The sequence below is a fragment of the Brassica napus genome, chromosome A3 (genome assembly GCF_020379485.1).
Source record: "Brassica napus cultivar Da-Ae chromosome A3, Da-Ae, whole genome shotgun sequence".
Classification (NCBI taxonomy): domain Eukaryota; kingdom Viridiplantae; phylum Streptophyta; class Magnoliopsida; order Brassicales; family Brassicaceae; genus Brassica; species Brassica napus.
The window spans coordinates 7,545,964-7,561,132 of NC_063436.1; the positions used below are offsets into that span (position 1 = coordinate 7,545,964).

General features: G+C 36.7%; 4 protein-coding genes across 5 annotated transcripts; 2 read left to right on the top strand and 2 right to left on the bottom strand.

Annotated features, from left to right (window-relative positions):
- The first annotated feature begins 71 nt into the window (after window positions 1-71).
- On the top strand, window positions 72-3,658 carry LOC106437739 (calcium-dependent protein kinase 24). Of its 2 annotated transcripts, XM_022715915.2 has the most exons (8): window positions 72-336; window positions 430-557; window positions 623-887; window positions 998-1,121; window positions 1,601-1,897; window positions 1,979-2,094; window positions 2,365-2,766; window positions 2,860-3,658. In XM_022715915.2, the coding sequence occupies exons 1-8, from the start codon at window positions 283-285 to the stop codon at window positions 3,124-3,126; spliced, it is 1,653 nt and encodes a 550-aa protein (XP_022571636.2). In that variant the 5' UTR covers window positions 72-282; the 3' UTR covers window positions 3,127-3,658. The 2 variants fall into 2 exon arrangements, with proteins under 2 accessions (XP_022571636.2, XP_013734145.2); XM_013878691.3 differs by having other exon boundaries at window positions 72-557.
- Window positions 3,409-8,047, bottom strand: LOC106437738 (probable E3 ubiquitin-protein ligase ARI7). Its single transcript, XM_013878690.3, has 15 exons — window positions 7,596-8,047; window positions 6,798-6,922; window positions 6,519-6,624; window positions 6,338-6,428; window positions 5,965-6,137; window positions 5,680-5,784; window positions 5,504-5,592; window positions 5,234-5,341; window positions 5,001-5,091; window positions 4,811-4,900; window positions 4,653-4,700; window positions 4,412-4,483; window positions 4,230-4,329; window positions 4,015-4,141; window positions 3,409-3,926 (listed from the first exon to the last, which is right to left on the bottom strand). The coding sequence occupies exons 1-15, from the start codon at window positions 7,779-7,781 to the stop codon at window positions 3,764-3,766; spliced, it is 1,674 nt and encodes a 557-aa protein (XP_013734144.1). The 5' UTR covers window positions 7,782-8,047; the 3' UTR covers window positions 3,409-3,763.
- A 1,254-nt stretch (window positions 8,048-9,301) lies between these two features.
- On the top strand, window positions 9,302-12,515 carry LOC106437737 (preprotein translocase subunit SCY2, chloroplastic-like). The gene is made up of 13 exons (XM_013878689.3): window positions 9,302-9,483; window positions 9,661-10,131; window positions 10,218-10,306; window positions 10,385-10,464; window positions 10,551-10,640; window positions 10,720-10,811; window positions 10,914-10,997; window positions 11,135-11,276; window positions 11,410-11,526; window positions 11,610-11,739; window positions 11,825-11,948; window positions 12,030-12,136; window positions 12,224-12,515. The coding sequence occupies exons 1-13, from the start codon at window positions 9,399-9,401 to the stop codon at window positions 12,311-12,313; spliced, it is 1,701 nt and encodes a 566-aa protein (XP_013734143.1). The 5' UTR covers window positions 9,302-9,398; the 3' UTR covers window positions 12,314-12,515.
- Window positions 12,516-13,224: 709 nt separating this feature from the next.
- Window positions 13,225-13,803, bottom strand: LOC106443445. The gene has a single exon (XM_013885007.3). The coding sequence runs from the start codon at window positions 13,682-13,684 to the stop codon at window positions 13,322-13,324; it is 363 nt and encodes a 120-aa protein (XP_013740461.1). The 5' UTR covers window positions 13,685-13,803; the 3' UTR covers window positions 13,225-13,321.
- Window positions 13,804-15,169: the final 1,366 nt, after the last annotated feature.

The window sequence follows — 15,169 nt, forward strand, 5'->3', positions numbered from 1 at the left end:
CATTCTCCTCTCTTTCAGGACTTCCTCTTGCTCTCTCCCAAACACCAAATAAACATAGAAAACCAAACATAACAAAATCAGAAGAAGCCCCAAGAAATAAACAATATAGGAACTTGAGCACCAAAGCTTCTTCTCTCTTCCTTCCCATGGGGTGCATTTGAATAAATTTCCTTCTTGAAAACCGCTTTTGATCGATTGTAATTCATCGATCAATCGCGGTTTTTACAAGCTCTTGGACATTTATTCCAAATAAAACCCTTTGCAAGAAAAAAGAACGATCCCATGGGAAGCTGTGTTTCATCGCCGTTGAAAGGTTCTCCTTTTGGGAAGAGACCGGTAAGAAGGAGAAACAATAGTCATAGCAAAACATCATCATCTAATCCTAAATTCGTTTCTTCAACTAATCTTTCCCGGAGATTGCTTTTCCAGCCACCTAGCCGTGTTCTTCCTGAGCCCATTGGTGATGGCATCCTCCTCAAGTATGAACTAGGGAAAGAACTTGGCCGTGGTGAATTTGGTGTCACTCACGAATGCATCGAGATCACTACTCGAAAAAGGTAAAATCTCTTTCATCTTATATGCATCTTGAAATTCTTTGAGTCTTGAAACAAAAACATGACAGGTTTGCGTGTAAGAGGATATCAAAGGAGAAGCTAAGGACGGAGATAGATGTTGAGGATGTAAGAAGAGAGGTTGAGATCATGAGTTGTTTGCCTAAACATCCTAATATCGTGACCTTCAAGGAAGCTTTCGAGGACGAAGACGCGGTCTATCTTGTCATGGAGATTTGTGAAGGAGGAGAGCTTTTTGACCGTATTGTTGCCAGAGGGCATTACACTGAACGTGCAGCTGCATCCGTCACTAAAACCATTCTTGAAGTTGTCAAGGTGTGAAATCAAGAAAGTCTCAAATCTCTTCTTTTTTTTTTGTCAACTAGTCTCAAATCTCTTTGTATCGTTTGTTTTGTTCCCGCCTTAATGTTTACTTGTGTGTGAAGGTATGTCATGAACATGGAGTGATTCATAGAGATCTTAAACCTGAGAACTTCCTCTTTTCAAATGGAACCGAGACTGCACAACTCAAAGCTATTGACTTTGGTCTCTCCATTAATTTCAAACACGGTACTAATCACATCTCTATAGTTTGGTCATAGTCCGGGATATAGATTAGTACAAAAAAACATATTAATTATAGTTTATGGGTTTTTAGATTGTTGAACTTTAAAAATATGGAGAAATAATTTTTCGGAGATATATAGAATGGGGATTCATAATTCGGGAGATATCCGATGCTATATAATAGTTTTTGTAGAGAAATAATTTGTAGACCTTTTTTTTTAAATGACTAAGAGGTTCTGGTTCATACATTATTCAGGGCAAGGCACAAACCATTTCAAATTCACTCTCTTTAAAGAGTAGACCCCTCTCAACTAGACTTAAACTATGAACTCTTAGACACCTACCGGATAATATAAGAGTTTTAGCCACTAGGCCAATAAGAGTTTTAGCCACTAAGCCAACTTTTCGTTGGCACTATAGTATAGTTTTATGTTGTTGTTGTTTTGAAGCAAAACTCTGTTTGAACCGATTGAATATTGCAGGCCAACGGTTCAATGAGATAGTTGGAAGTCCTTATTACATGGCTCCAGAGGTATTGAGACGAGACTACGGTCCTGAGATCGATGTCTGGAGCGCTGGTGTTATACTCTACATCTTGCTTTGTGGTGTTCCTCCTTTTTGGGCAGAAACTGAGGAAGGAATAGCGCATGCAATAGTGAGAGGTCACATCGATTTCGAAAGAGATCCATGGCCAAAAGTGTCTAAAGAAGCTAAACAACTCGTTAAGAGCATGCTTGATGCAAATCCTTATAGCAGACTCACAGTTCAAGAAGTCCTTGGTAACTTTAATAACATTTCATTTATAAATATAATATGATTAACAAACGACATAAGTTGATGGAGAAAGTTACGTTTTATAGAACATCCATGGATACAGAACGCAGAGAGAGCACCAAATGTGAATCTTGGAGATAACGTGAGGACCAATATTCAACAGTTCGTGTTGATGAACAGGTTCAAGAAGAAAGTCCTCAGGGTACGTAAACTTTCTTGACTTCACAAACGTTATGTATCTATTTTGATTACGCCTCTACGGTGAACAAACGCGAATTAAACTTTAGAAGAAAACAAAACTTAAGAGATCAAAACCTATTGAGGCAAATACCAATTTAGAATTTTATATATTGATTGATTATGTGAATAAAAAATTATAATCATCTAGATCCGTATTTATACTAGCCTTGAAACCCTTTTTTTTTTCTTTAGAAAAACATTCTTATCCTATAAGTTGAAATAAATTTTGTAGATCGTAGCTGACAATCTACCAAACGAGGAGATAGCAGCGATAGTACAGATGTTTGAAACGATGGACACTGACAAGAACGGTCACTTGACATTTGAGGAACTAAGAGATGGACTGAAGAACCTTGGACAAGTGTGTCCCGATGGAGATGTGAAGATGCTAATGGATGCAGCTGATACAGACGGAAACGGGATGTTGAGCTGTGAAGAGTTTGTGACGCTTTCAATACATTTGAAGAGAATAGGCTGTGATGAGCATTTGCAAGAAGCATTCAAATATTTTGACAAGAACGGCAACGGGTTTATCGAGCTAGACGAGCTCAAAGAAGCTCTTTTCGATGATAAGCTAGGCCAGGGTAGTGACCAGTGGATCAAAGATATTTTCTTTGACGTTGACCTCAACAAGGTATATCAACAAAGGCTAAGACTCTTGAGAGTATATTAGGTTTTTGTTACCTTCTGATGCAAGTTTCCTAACGTTTTTTCTTTGTGGTGACAGGATGGAAGGATAAGCTTTGATGAGTTTAAGGCAATGATGAAGTCAGGGACAGACTGGAAGATGGCGTCAAGGCAGTACTCAAGGGCGTTGTTGAATGCTCTAAGCATGAAAATGTTCAAAGAAGATTTTGGGGACAGTGCTCCTAAATCACAGTCCATGGAGTTCCCTATAGCAAGGAAGAGAGCTAAGATACTTGATTCTCCCAAGAACAAATCAATGGAGCTTGGCCTCTCCAAAACCTATAAACCCTCAGGTCTAAGATACTAAAGAAAAAAATGAAAAAGAAACAGATCTCTTTGGTTTTTCTTTTACATATGTTTGGTTTTTGGTGCAACAAGTGACAAAGAAGTGATTTGATGGTGCTACAAGTGATGGGCTTAAAGTTGCAATGTTCATGTTTTGTTTATTTTTTTTTCAAACTTCACAAATTGAAAATATATACAAAAGAGAGCATAGAAACCTATTGTAAAGTTGTTTTGAGCTGTAAACAAGTAGAGATACTTTCTTGAGAAGTAACTTGAATTCAATATTACAAACATAAATGGAAAGTAAAGCCAAACACAAAGCAGACACCATTAGCTGCTATTTTTTTCCTATAAAACCAGACACGAGGTCAGTGGATTTGGTTTCACAGAGATTGTCATAGCAGAGCAGGTGACAGAAGTAAAGTTACAATGTGTAGAGATAACACATACATATTCTTTTACACTATACATGAGTAGGAAGCTTATCACAATCCCTACAATCCAAAACCCTCACATAACACATAAAGAGAAAGAATCACTATGCGAGTGCGGCTGTTGGGGTTTTTCTTTGATCGTGTTCCAAAGAAACTGCTGGAAGTAATCTTAAGACCAATCTGGACTTTTGTAACTTAACGAGGACATTGGTATATATTGTTTTATCAACCAGTTCTGGAACTTCCTTTGCCTTTACCTCTTGTTTTGCTACTGCAACCTGTTGATTTAGAGCTTGTTGATTTGCTGCTGCAAGCCGCGTGCGAGTCTACATCAGCTAGACCGTTCTCCAGAGCTTTCACCAGATTCTCAAAGTAATTTTTCGTTACGCTGTAACAATAGATAGAAGCACAGGTTTACAAATTACATTCCCACAGAATCTGTCTGAAGATCTGAAACAACATGATAGAACGCTTACCTGGTCAAACCAGCTAGCTTTGTCCGGAAATCATTGAAATCTTTAGATGGGCCTTCCGCGTTGAGAAATTGAAGCAAGTCCTTCTCTACGCATTGGTGGAGCCTCTCCAAACCTGACTCAGCTTCCCCTGAACAATATGAAGAAAAGGTTAAGCTGCTTCTGAAGCAATGGACAGAGATACATCAATAAAACGTTACACACACGAGGGTACTGACCTTGCAAATACTCGAAAAAAACTCGCTTGGCATGTTCATGATCAGGTAGGTAGTATCCATATGCATATGTCCATTTCAAGACTCGCCTACATTCGATGATCTGCAAGTGGTAAACTCGCATGAGAAACTGGTACGAAAAATGCTTCCTCACTTGGTTATCTAAACACTTTTTATCTGCTAACCTGAAGCCAAGCTTCTAAGATGAATTTGAGCTGAGATTCTGGTGTGCACTGTTTATCACTAAGCTTCTCGAGCTGGCAGAAATTGAGATAAGTCATAAACATATAAGAGAGTATGAGAACAGCCAAAACCTTCTATATTTCTGATTCACAACTATGATTATTTCAAGGATGAAGACTATAACTAACTAATATCACAAGATTCAGAAAGCAATAGAACTCAAAAGAACATAACAGTTCTTACATTATGCGTCTGCAATTGCTGCAGATCCGTCATAGCCTTTTGCCTCGACTGCCAGATCACACAAACACAAAAAAAAGAAGAATCAATGATGAAGAGCTACACAGCTTCATCATTTATGCTAATACTTATTATGATAAGAAGTACAGCTTTATGCATACCGTTTGATTGCTTGCCCAGCGTTCATAGTAATGAGTGTATCTCTCTAGTGAATTTTTTGCCATCTCTCTCCTCCTTTCAGTCTCATCATACTAAAACGGGGGAAAGAGGAGCCCATACATTAATCAAAAACATCAGCTCAAATTACTGAGAGAAATACCACAAAGGATCAAATAAGTACCCTGGCCTTACCTGTCCTTCTTGCTTGGCAACCTCGTACCGGTTACAAGCATAAAACCCACCAGTTCTTTCCCCATGATCCATCCATGCACCAAGACAAAGCCTATAAGGATAATTAGATACATACCATCATCAGTCTTAAACCGTAACACATTGAAGAGAACACACTTCTAGTACAAAATATAAGAGGAACAGAAACAACCAAACTAAGACACTGTAAGCTAGAGATGGAGATGAAGCATTACCAACAGAATTCATATTTACAAGGCGGTGTGCATGTCATATGCATACACCCCTGATTTTTTTCAATTGGCCGCTTGCATCTTGGACAGGGCTTTGAATTGGCAAGTATCCTGGGAATAATGAGGCAAAGTTTGATTAGCAAGAAAAATGAAGATGCTACGGAGTTAGCAAAGCTCTAAGGTGGTGAGTACAATATTATTCTGTAAAAGCCAGAGACTAAGGATCAGGAACACAAAGTACAAAATAAAGATAGGTATAGATAGAGTGCATACCAATTCATGTTTTCAGATTCAGCACTGTTCTTTAAAATCCATTTTGAAACTGTGCTACAATCCACAGGTCGGTGAGCCTCCTCTGTGCACTAGAAATCAAATTTAACACACAGCTATTGAAAAACTAAGAAAAATTAGAAGTAATCAAATTAGTGGGCTTTGGCTCAAGAACTTACATTCCAGCAAAAGCTAAACGAACACAAGCAGGAAACATCATAATTCCCAGACCCGGCAACATAATCAATAGCATAATCACACCCCGGGGCAGGACACCACTTCATCTGAACAAGATAACCGAAGCAGAAACAACATCAGGTATAGCAACTTATATTTCAACCACTCTATAAGAAATAGTCAACATATATAGAATCATGTAATCATGAATATGAAAAGAACCTTCCAACAACACTAGCAACATGTTACAAAGGCTAAGTTCATTCTATTTTCTAGGTAGACTTTACCTTTCTGTTGTCTTCAATATAAGACCTAAGAAAGTAACGATTATATTTCTCCTTGTCTTCATCAGACGCTAATTTGTCAACCATATCATGACCAACAGCAGCTAAACAAGAAGGATCAGGACATCTTAGCATCAAACATCCCGGGCCATCATTAATGGTGGTGGTGATGTAGCCTGCAAAAGCATACATTATAAAAGGTGAGTTGACACTCAACAAATAACACTTAACGATGGAATATTTTGAAATTAACAATAAGATTGGGTTAAATACAAGGAAGGCAATTTAAAGTAGCGGTTAACATTTCTTTTATAAAGATAAAGATGTAAGTAAGAGTCTTGAGGATGCTAATTAAATAAAGGAAAGTACAGCAAACCTGTCCAGCATGTAGTGCAAAAGGGATGGCCGCAAGAAACTGAAACAATTTTCTCGGGAGGGTATGAATCGAAACAGATTCCACATGTAAGCTAAACACCAGAATCAAGTATCAGTGAGAGATCAAGTATAAAGCAAGACATATGTAAAAGACTTCAGATTCTACAATTCAAAGGACATACTTCTGTGTCAACAGATGGTGGAACAACAGGATTCTCCAATATGCCAACAGTATTCCTGACCCTCTCTTCATCCGCAAACCATTCGTCATGAACTTTACCAACGCTCCTGAATACACAAGTATGACAAAAGATTACTTGATATTACCACCAGCAGAAAATAATTTTCTTTAAAAAAGTTATTCTGAAACTAGTTGAAGATAAACAAGGAAGCAGATTACAAATGAAAGATGCGAAACACATAATTTTAACATCAAACAGTAAATGTAAAAGGCGGTTTACCAGTGATAGTGACGAAGGAGAATACTAGCTTCGACTTCAGTGATGGAGAGGACGACAGAAACTCGTTCAATATCATCCACCTGATGCCTGAGAATATCTTCTTCCCTCAGAACACAATAATTTTTCTGGAAGGAAACCATATTTTTCAACAAACAATGGGTCAATCAATGGTCAAAGAAAAATAAGAGTAGACGACGAACCCCCAAAAAAAAAAAACAGGGAAATGACCCTAACAACGCCAACTTGTAAACATACAAGTGCAAGTCAAATAAGTAGTCAACAGTGCAGACTTGTGGAAAGACTTAAAAAGCTATAGCCAAGGAGTGCAACAAACAATATAACAACATATCAACAACGACCACAGCACATAAGAACTTGATTTGAATTTACCGAGGAGTTTGGAAGCAGGGTAAACAAAAAAAAAAAGGACAAAAATTATAAAGAAAGTGTACCAAATCTGGAAATTTCCTGTACTTTTTCAAAGTTAAGTCACTAAAAAAACCATCAATAATATTCCAACCCTCATCTTCCATCACTCAGAAGACTATGACAAGGCAATAAAAATGCAGTGGTCTAAAATTAGCAAGTATCCTTTGATTAGATAAACACTTCCCCCAATTAACAAAGAGAAACGGCAACAAAGCTCATAACTGAACTAGCCTATAGTACTCCCAGACTTATAATTTATAATAGAAAGCCCAAAGTTTCAAGATTTACCAGCAAACAATAGACAAAAGCTCTAAAAATCAATTAGCTTCCAACACGCAACAAAGCAAATAAACAAAGAAAAGCTCCCACCTGAGAGCGATGGGAGGCGATCATGGCAGAGTCATCAGCATCTTCCTCAACAAACCCGTAATCGGGTTCTCCATCATCATCATCATCATCATCATCATCATCATCATTATCACTATCCTTGTAATCATCGCTGTAGAAATCATCCTCCCCTGAATACATATCGAGCATGTCATCTTCCGAGTCCATGATCCCGAGAAAACCCACAAGACAAAAGAACCGAGATTTAAGAGGAACTAGATGAAACCCCTCTTTCCCTAGGATTTGTCGGAGCAAAGAGAGAGAGAGAGCTTTGGTTTGGATGTGGATTTTAGTTTGGTAATGAAATGAAAAAAAGGAATCAAAGGAAGAGTGGATCGATTGGGTTTGCGATTTACTGGGGGAGGGAGGGATAGAGTGTAGACTTATCTCACTTCTTCATTTCCCTTTTCATTAAGGCAAAACCTATCATGTCTCTCACCAAACATAAATTGATTATTTATTTTTCCCGACAGAACATAAACGAATTTGGAGAAAAATATGATTTTTTTTTTGTTTTACTGTTGTGACAAAGTAATCAATTTTTTTTTGTTTGTTTCATAAGTCTACTCAGATTAAATTAAATGAAATATTTATTTATAAATTAGAAATTGCCATCAGAAAATTGAGAGCATCTAATTTTTCAAAAATGAGAGATTTCATATACTATAAATTTTTTAATCTGAATAATACAATTATTCTAATATAACTTAGTTATTTAATTAATTTTAGTATTTTTAATGAAAATTAAATAATTATAAATAAAACTTATTTTATAAATATGCATTTATTTAATTCGTGGAGATATTCATTTCTTTTATATTGTTTTAGTTTTTATTGGTGAGATAAATGTTTTATATGAGTAAGATGGTGATATAATGCAAGTATGCATCATTACTAATATGTTTTCTGAAACATGAAATTTAAGTTGAAGTAACATCAAAATATAATAGGAAGCTTGATCATACCACTAACGTTGGTGCCCAAAAGACTGCAGTGGAATTCCATATTCTTTTTTATGATCATATTCAGAAGAATTTATAAACTATAAAATTGAATGGGATCTGGAAAGTTTCAATGCAAAAGGAAAACAAACAGAGTCGTAGATTTCTAGAGGTTCCATTAAATACATTAGTTGTCCGTACTCCGTAGCTTCAAGTAGTCACCACATACAATCTTATCTCCTCCGAACACGAGGCCCTTTAACAAATACAAGTTCGCATCTGCTTGAAGCTCGGGAAGAAAATGCCAACTCCGTGATCATCTTAAGGTTTGGAACATCATGTTCTTGTGTATCAGCAATGATCCTTGCCTTCTTTAAGCGGCGAGCGTGTTTTAAGATGTAAACCGCAATATCTCTTTCTAGACCAGTTCAAAGTTTGTAGACTCCACAATAGACATTCAGGTAGAGACTAAACCGCCATTGCTTAGACAAGATGCTAGTGGAGACGGCAACTTTTGTCGGAAGAAACGACAGTATCTTAATCAGCAGTTCATCAGATAGGTCGCTGATACTGCAAACCGGAACGGATGGTCGTCGACAAAGCTTGGATCTTTTTACCATCTGGACAAAAGCAAACGACTTTTGTCCCATCGGTTTGTTTCTTTGGTTTCGGTTATAAATTCGAACCGAAACGAAACGAACCGAACCCAACTCTTGAGCTTCTTAATTTTATAAAAGATGAGACGATATTTGATTTATTCCGGAGAGTTTAGTAACACACTCCCCCTAATGTTCTTCTTCTTCTTCTTACTTGCCTCTGCGCCGCGTTATCTCTCATCCTCTCCATGAATTCCTCCCAAGCTTGCTTCTTCCACTCTCCCCTTCGACCTATCTCGCTTCCGCAACCCTCCTTTGGCTTCGTCTCTAAGCGTAAGCTTCTCTTCCGAACCAAAGCAAAGATATTGAATAGAAGCAATCACTTTTTCAGTCGTTAAAGTTTCGTTGCTTCAAAATTGAATGAAACCTTAATTTCGAGGGCACTAGGTTCATCACTTTTGCTATAAAGTTCACAACTTTGAAGGTTTCATTGGTCTTCTTTTTTTGCAGGGGACCCATCTCTGTGCTATCAACCATTTCGATCCAGAAGATGCCTCACTACGAATTTGAATATTTCAAGAACGAGAGAAACCTGTTTCTTACATTTGAATAGAAGAGAAAGGAAGAGTTTTTCTGTTAGTTATTCCGATAAGCACATAAACGAATCTATTGGCAGCGATGAGGTTCATACAGATGCTTTGGATGTGGAGATTGTTCCTCAGAGCTCTGTTTTGTCCAAAGCACTTCAGGATAATAATAATAGGCCAAAGTCTTTTAGGAACAGGTTTCTCGATTTTGTCCGGATAAGTTCAGTGCTCAATACCGCAGCGGAGAGGTTCTTTAAGAGCGAGATAAGGAGGAGGTTGTTTGTGACGGCTGTGTTGCTTGTACTTAGCCGCGTTGGGTATTTTATCCCTTTGCCTGGGTTTGACAGGAGGTTAATACCTCAGGATTATCTTAGCTTTGTCTCAGGTTCTGTTGGTGAGTGTTCTCATGCCATTTTGTGTCCTGTATAGTTCCTTGTTTGGATGACATATCTTAGATTGTGGTTTACATGTTTTTGGTAGAGGAACTGGGTGAGTTTGGAGCAGAGATCAAGCTTTCGCTCTTCCAGCTTGGGCTGAGTCCACAGATAATAGCTTCCATACTTATGCAGGTTAGTATCAATATCTCCCCTTGATTTTGATGTGTTTGCCTGATTATGATTATGATTATGAAAATGTGTTGCGCACAGGTGCTTTGTCACGTTCTTCCATCATTGGTGAAGCTAAGAAAGGAAGGCTTAGATGGTCACGAGAAGATCAAGAGTTACATGTGTGTTTAGTTTTGTACCTCTTTTGACTTGTGTGCTTCCTTAAAACAGTTACTAAATCATTCTTTCTTTTCCTCTAATTCTTTAGATGGTGGCTATCGTTTTTCTTTGCGATAGTGGAAGGTATAGTGGTGGCTTGCACTTCTCTCCAATATTCTGTTTTTGCAGCCACAGCTCAGTAAGTTTTATTTCACTTTCTGAGTAGCAAAAGATGTTGTTTTTAGATTCTATAATTAAGAGAGTTCATGCTTATTCAGGGTCAAGCATGTAATGTTGACAGCATCACTGCTAGTCTGCGGTGCAATGACGATGACTTGGCTGTGTGATACGATATCAGAATCTGGATTTGGTATTTTTTTCTCATCTCTCTCTCTCTCCATGCAATTGTGGTGATGCTGAAATGGAATACTATGTGGAACTTGCTCATAACCTGTGTATGTGCATTTTACAGGCCATGGATCATCTCTAATTATTTGTGTGGGAATATTGACCGGCTACACAGAGACCTTACACAAGATGCTTAATCAAATCTCAGGTACCTTTGTTTTTTCTTACTCCATGTTTCCAGAACGTATGGTTAAGTCTTTAAATTATACCCCACATGCCTCTTAGAAGCAACTCTCTACTCAATTGATTTATAAGAAGAGAGAGCCATTGTTTTGTTTTCTGCAGGAAGTTTCACGAATTGGTTGCCTTACTTGTTGGGCGTGCTGGGCATTTTCACGGTAGTAACTATGTTCGCTGTTGTTGTTACTGAGGGATGCAGGAAGATAAAACTACAATATTATGGCTTTAAACTTGCTTCTGCTTCGAGGTAATCATCAGTTTTGTATGATAAAAGATTCTTGTATGTTTGTAATTGTTACCAATATAAGCTAAGAGGAACCTATTTGGATGCAACGTGTGGTTTACTCGTAATTGTGTTTATGTTTTTGCCATTTGAGCAGAGAAGGTTCGCCAATAACAGAGGTGGAGCCATACATACCTTTTAACATTAACCCAGCAGGGATGCAGCCTGTTCTTACAACCACTTACCTCTTGGCATTTCCCAGCATTCTTGCAAGGTAAAGAGCCCGTTATGTTTGAAACATTCTTGCTTATTTTGGTGTTATTACCATCTTAATAAGATGATTTTATTGTTTTTTAGCATTGTGGGTTCACCGTTCCTGTTACACGTGAAGGAGATATTAAACCCTGAAAGCACAGTTGGGGCACCGCCTTGGGTTTACTACTCAGTCTATGCGTTTTTTGTATTTCTCTTCAACATCTTTGACATTGTGAGTGTTACCTACTCTTTCTTTCTCAGTCTTGAGTTTCAGTCTTCCATGAACATTAAATAGGACTGCTTGTTTTGTTATGTAGGCCAACTTGCCGAAGGAAATAGCCGATTACTTAAATAAAATGGGAGCGAGAATACCAAACATAAAGCCTGGGAAAGCCACAATCGAGTACCTAACGAAGATACAAGCATCAACCAGATTTTGGGGTAAGCTAAGCTGTTGTTGTTGCATTCTAGACTTGCTCAATATCTAAAACCAAGTTTTGGTTTGGTTTTGATTTGAATCAGGAGGTCTACTGTTGAGCTTTTTGGCAACATCATCTAGTGTACTTGATCACTATCTACGCAGCATCAATCAAGGCTTTTCTATCGGGTTTACATCGGTTTTAATCATCGTAAGTGTTCTTTCTCCATTCAATATCATTCACTTAAACCATTCTGATTTCATGTTTGTTGATACCTCTGTTGATTGGGTTTTACAGGTTGGTTCCATTATTGAACTCAGAAGATCTTACCATGCCTACAATGTAATGCCGAGTTTGAGCAAAGCTTTGAAGAGGTATGGTGTATGATGGGGATTCAAGAAACATGAGAGATGATTATATATATGTTTGTGGTCTAGATTCTGTAGCATTTTTGTTTTAGATTAGGTAGATGATATATATTAAGGTTCAAGCACACATTAGCATCACTGTCTTACCAAGAATATTTATAGACTCGAGTCACTCAACTTTAAGAATCTACTTCGTAAACAAAATATTTTTTTCCTATCAATAGTCGCATTAGCCAACCACTACCTAAAGGTTAACACATTACCTAAGAGGAGTGCTTATGATGAAACGTATGTCATCATAAGCACGAGTGTTCTCTTCTCTAAGCCTAAGAATTCTTCTCACGGTGCCGCGTCCTCCACCACTAAATCATTTCCTACCTCCGTGTGGTTAATATTCAATAGTTGAACATTAATTCTCATCTCCATCCGAATGGACCAATTTGGATTGATAACGAATAGGCCTCGGTGTTCAAAAAAAAAAAAAAAAAAACGAATAGGCCTCGAATCTTTTGACAAACCAACTCTTTTTCTTATTAGATATGTTTTTCAAGTAACACTACACTTACTGTGGAGAGAGCGGAATAGTCGCAGACATGGTGAACCTCATCAAACTGCCAGCGGAGTGCAAACGCACATCGATGAGGAACAAGCCAAAGGACTATGAGAAGATGGTTTGCTATAAGATGAGCTTTTTTTATTAAATATTTAACACATGAAAACCATCTTCAACTCTTATAAATAGAAAAGGGTAGGAGATAAAACAACATACTTTGCCAAACAATAAGGATCAATAGAATAGTAATCCACATCATGCCTTTCAGGCCATGTAGAATCGCTGTGTTATTATTACTTTTATCCCTTTGTCCATAACGGTTTGTGTAATGGTTAGTTGCTTGGGTTTGGTTAGATATAAATCTTCCGGACAAATAATCAGGCTAATATTTTTACTCATTTTTATAATTCGAACAGCTAGTGTATCTCATCATTGAAAAGAGAAAAACTAAGGAAAAAAAAAGAAAATAATAACTTAATACAAGAGCAAGCGTGTTGCTCTAATATTCTTGGTGGGATCAGCAAACCGAGAAGAGAAAGACCTAGCAAGATTCTCGGGCTCATCGTGGTCGTGCCATCCGGGCCCTTGATCAAAATTCAAAGAGTAATCGTCAAGCTCATAAGCTGTGACCTTTGTGAATCTAGGAGAAGGCAACAACTTGAGCTTCCTCAACAGAACTTTCCACTTCGGCGAGCGTCTCTCTTCAATAGATCTTCTTCCTTGCAGCTTCTGCTCTCTGCAACTTTTACTATATCTTCCAAGCACAATTGTCTCTCTATAAGATGAAGATGATGATAACAACTTCCATCTCTTCTTGCTTGGAGACTCAAACATCATTTCTCTTCTGTCTTTCTTTTTCTTTTTTGGATTGGTCGAATTCTTTTTGTTATGTCTTTTTACATCGCTTAGCTGTGTTTTATATTGTAGTTGATGGTTGGATATGTACGCTCGTAAATGAGAGACGAATTCAAAGTCAGCTTTTACAAGCCTTATTAGTCTGCGTTAGCCAACTGTATGAATAATTAATTCGGAAAACAAGCATTTTAGATGCATGGGTCTCTGACTAAACTACAATATAATAGTCAAAGAAGACATTTTCCTAGGGATGTATGTTCAGTCCGGATATCGGTTCGGTTTCGGTTCGGTTTTTTTCGGTTTTTGGTATTTCGGTTAGTAAAATATAACTACCATTCTAAATCCATATTTACTTCGGTTCGGTTCGGTTTATATACCGTCGGTTTTCGGTTTATTCGGTTTTATACCAAAAAACATAATTATTTAGTTTGAGATCATATTTTATGAATTTTAGAGTTATTTTGTCAACATAGTCATTTATTAAAAATATATTACATGTTCAAATAAATGAACAAAAAAGTAAAAATGCTTCTACCATCAAATAAAATAATCTAATCTATAACTAAAATCAAAGCTTGAAATTTTAAAAATAAAAATATGAAACAAAACAGAAATATGAAAGAAAAGTTTTTTCACTCTTCCCTATTTATTGTTCATTAAAGTCATGCTTTTTCAATTGAACACGAAACTCTGTTTGTTTACAGATAAGAAAAAAGTTGTAAAAATTTTCCATTAATTATTATCCATCAAATTTATAATCTTCATATCCCACTATATAAAAGCTACTAATTTTGAGGCTTCTTAGGAGTGCCACATAGGCAAAAAATTGAGAACCAACCAATCTGCCATGTTATTTCGGATTGGGCTTGAAAGACCAACTTTCGCAGTCCATTATTACTAAATTTCGAAGCCTATTTATACTATTCTCAGCATTCCATTTTAACAGCTCATTATTATTCAGATACTAAAGGCTTTAACCCATTATTACTAATATACTAAAGGCTCTAAAACATAATCCCTAACTCATTAATACTAAAAGCCCTAAAACATATAATTCTCTAAAAACTAAAGATAACTTATCCTCACCGTACCCCTAATCACCGACTCCATCTCATCGTGATTTTCTTCCTCTTCATCTCATCTTCAACTTAAATATTATCATTTTTGAATGAAAACATTATTATATTTGAAATATTAATTATTTATCTAAAACTCTAATAAACAAAATATACAAGTTATTAATGCACTCTATTGTTTGCAAAGAAGCTTTTCATATTATTTCCCTTTTTCATTTAATGCACAAATACAAATGTAGATTTTCCTTTTATCTAGAAATTTTTTTTTAATTTAACATACAAATTATGAACTGTTCGACCTTGTTTATCATAAATTTGGTTATATATATATATATATATATTTAATTTTAATATATTCTTCATTATTTACATCTTATTAGTTTTAAACCAT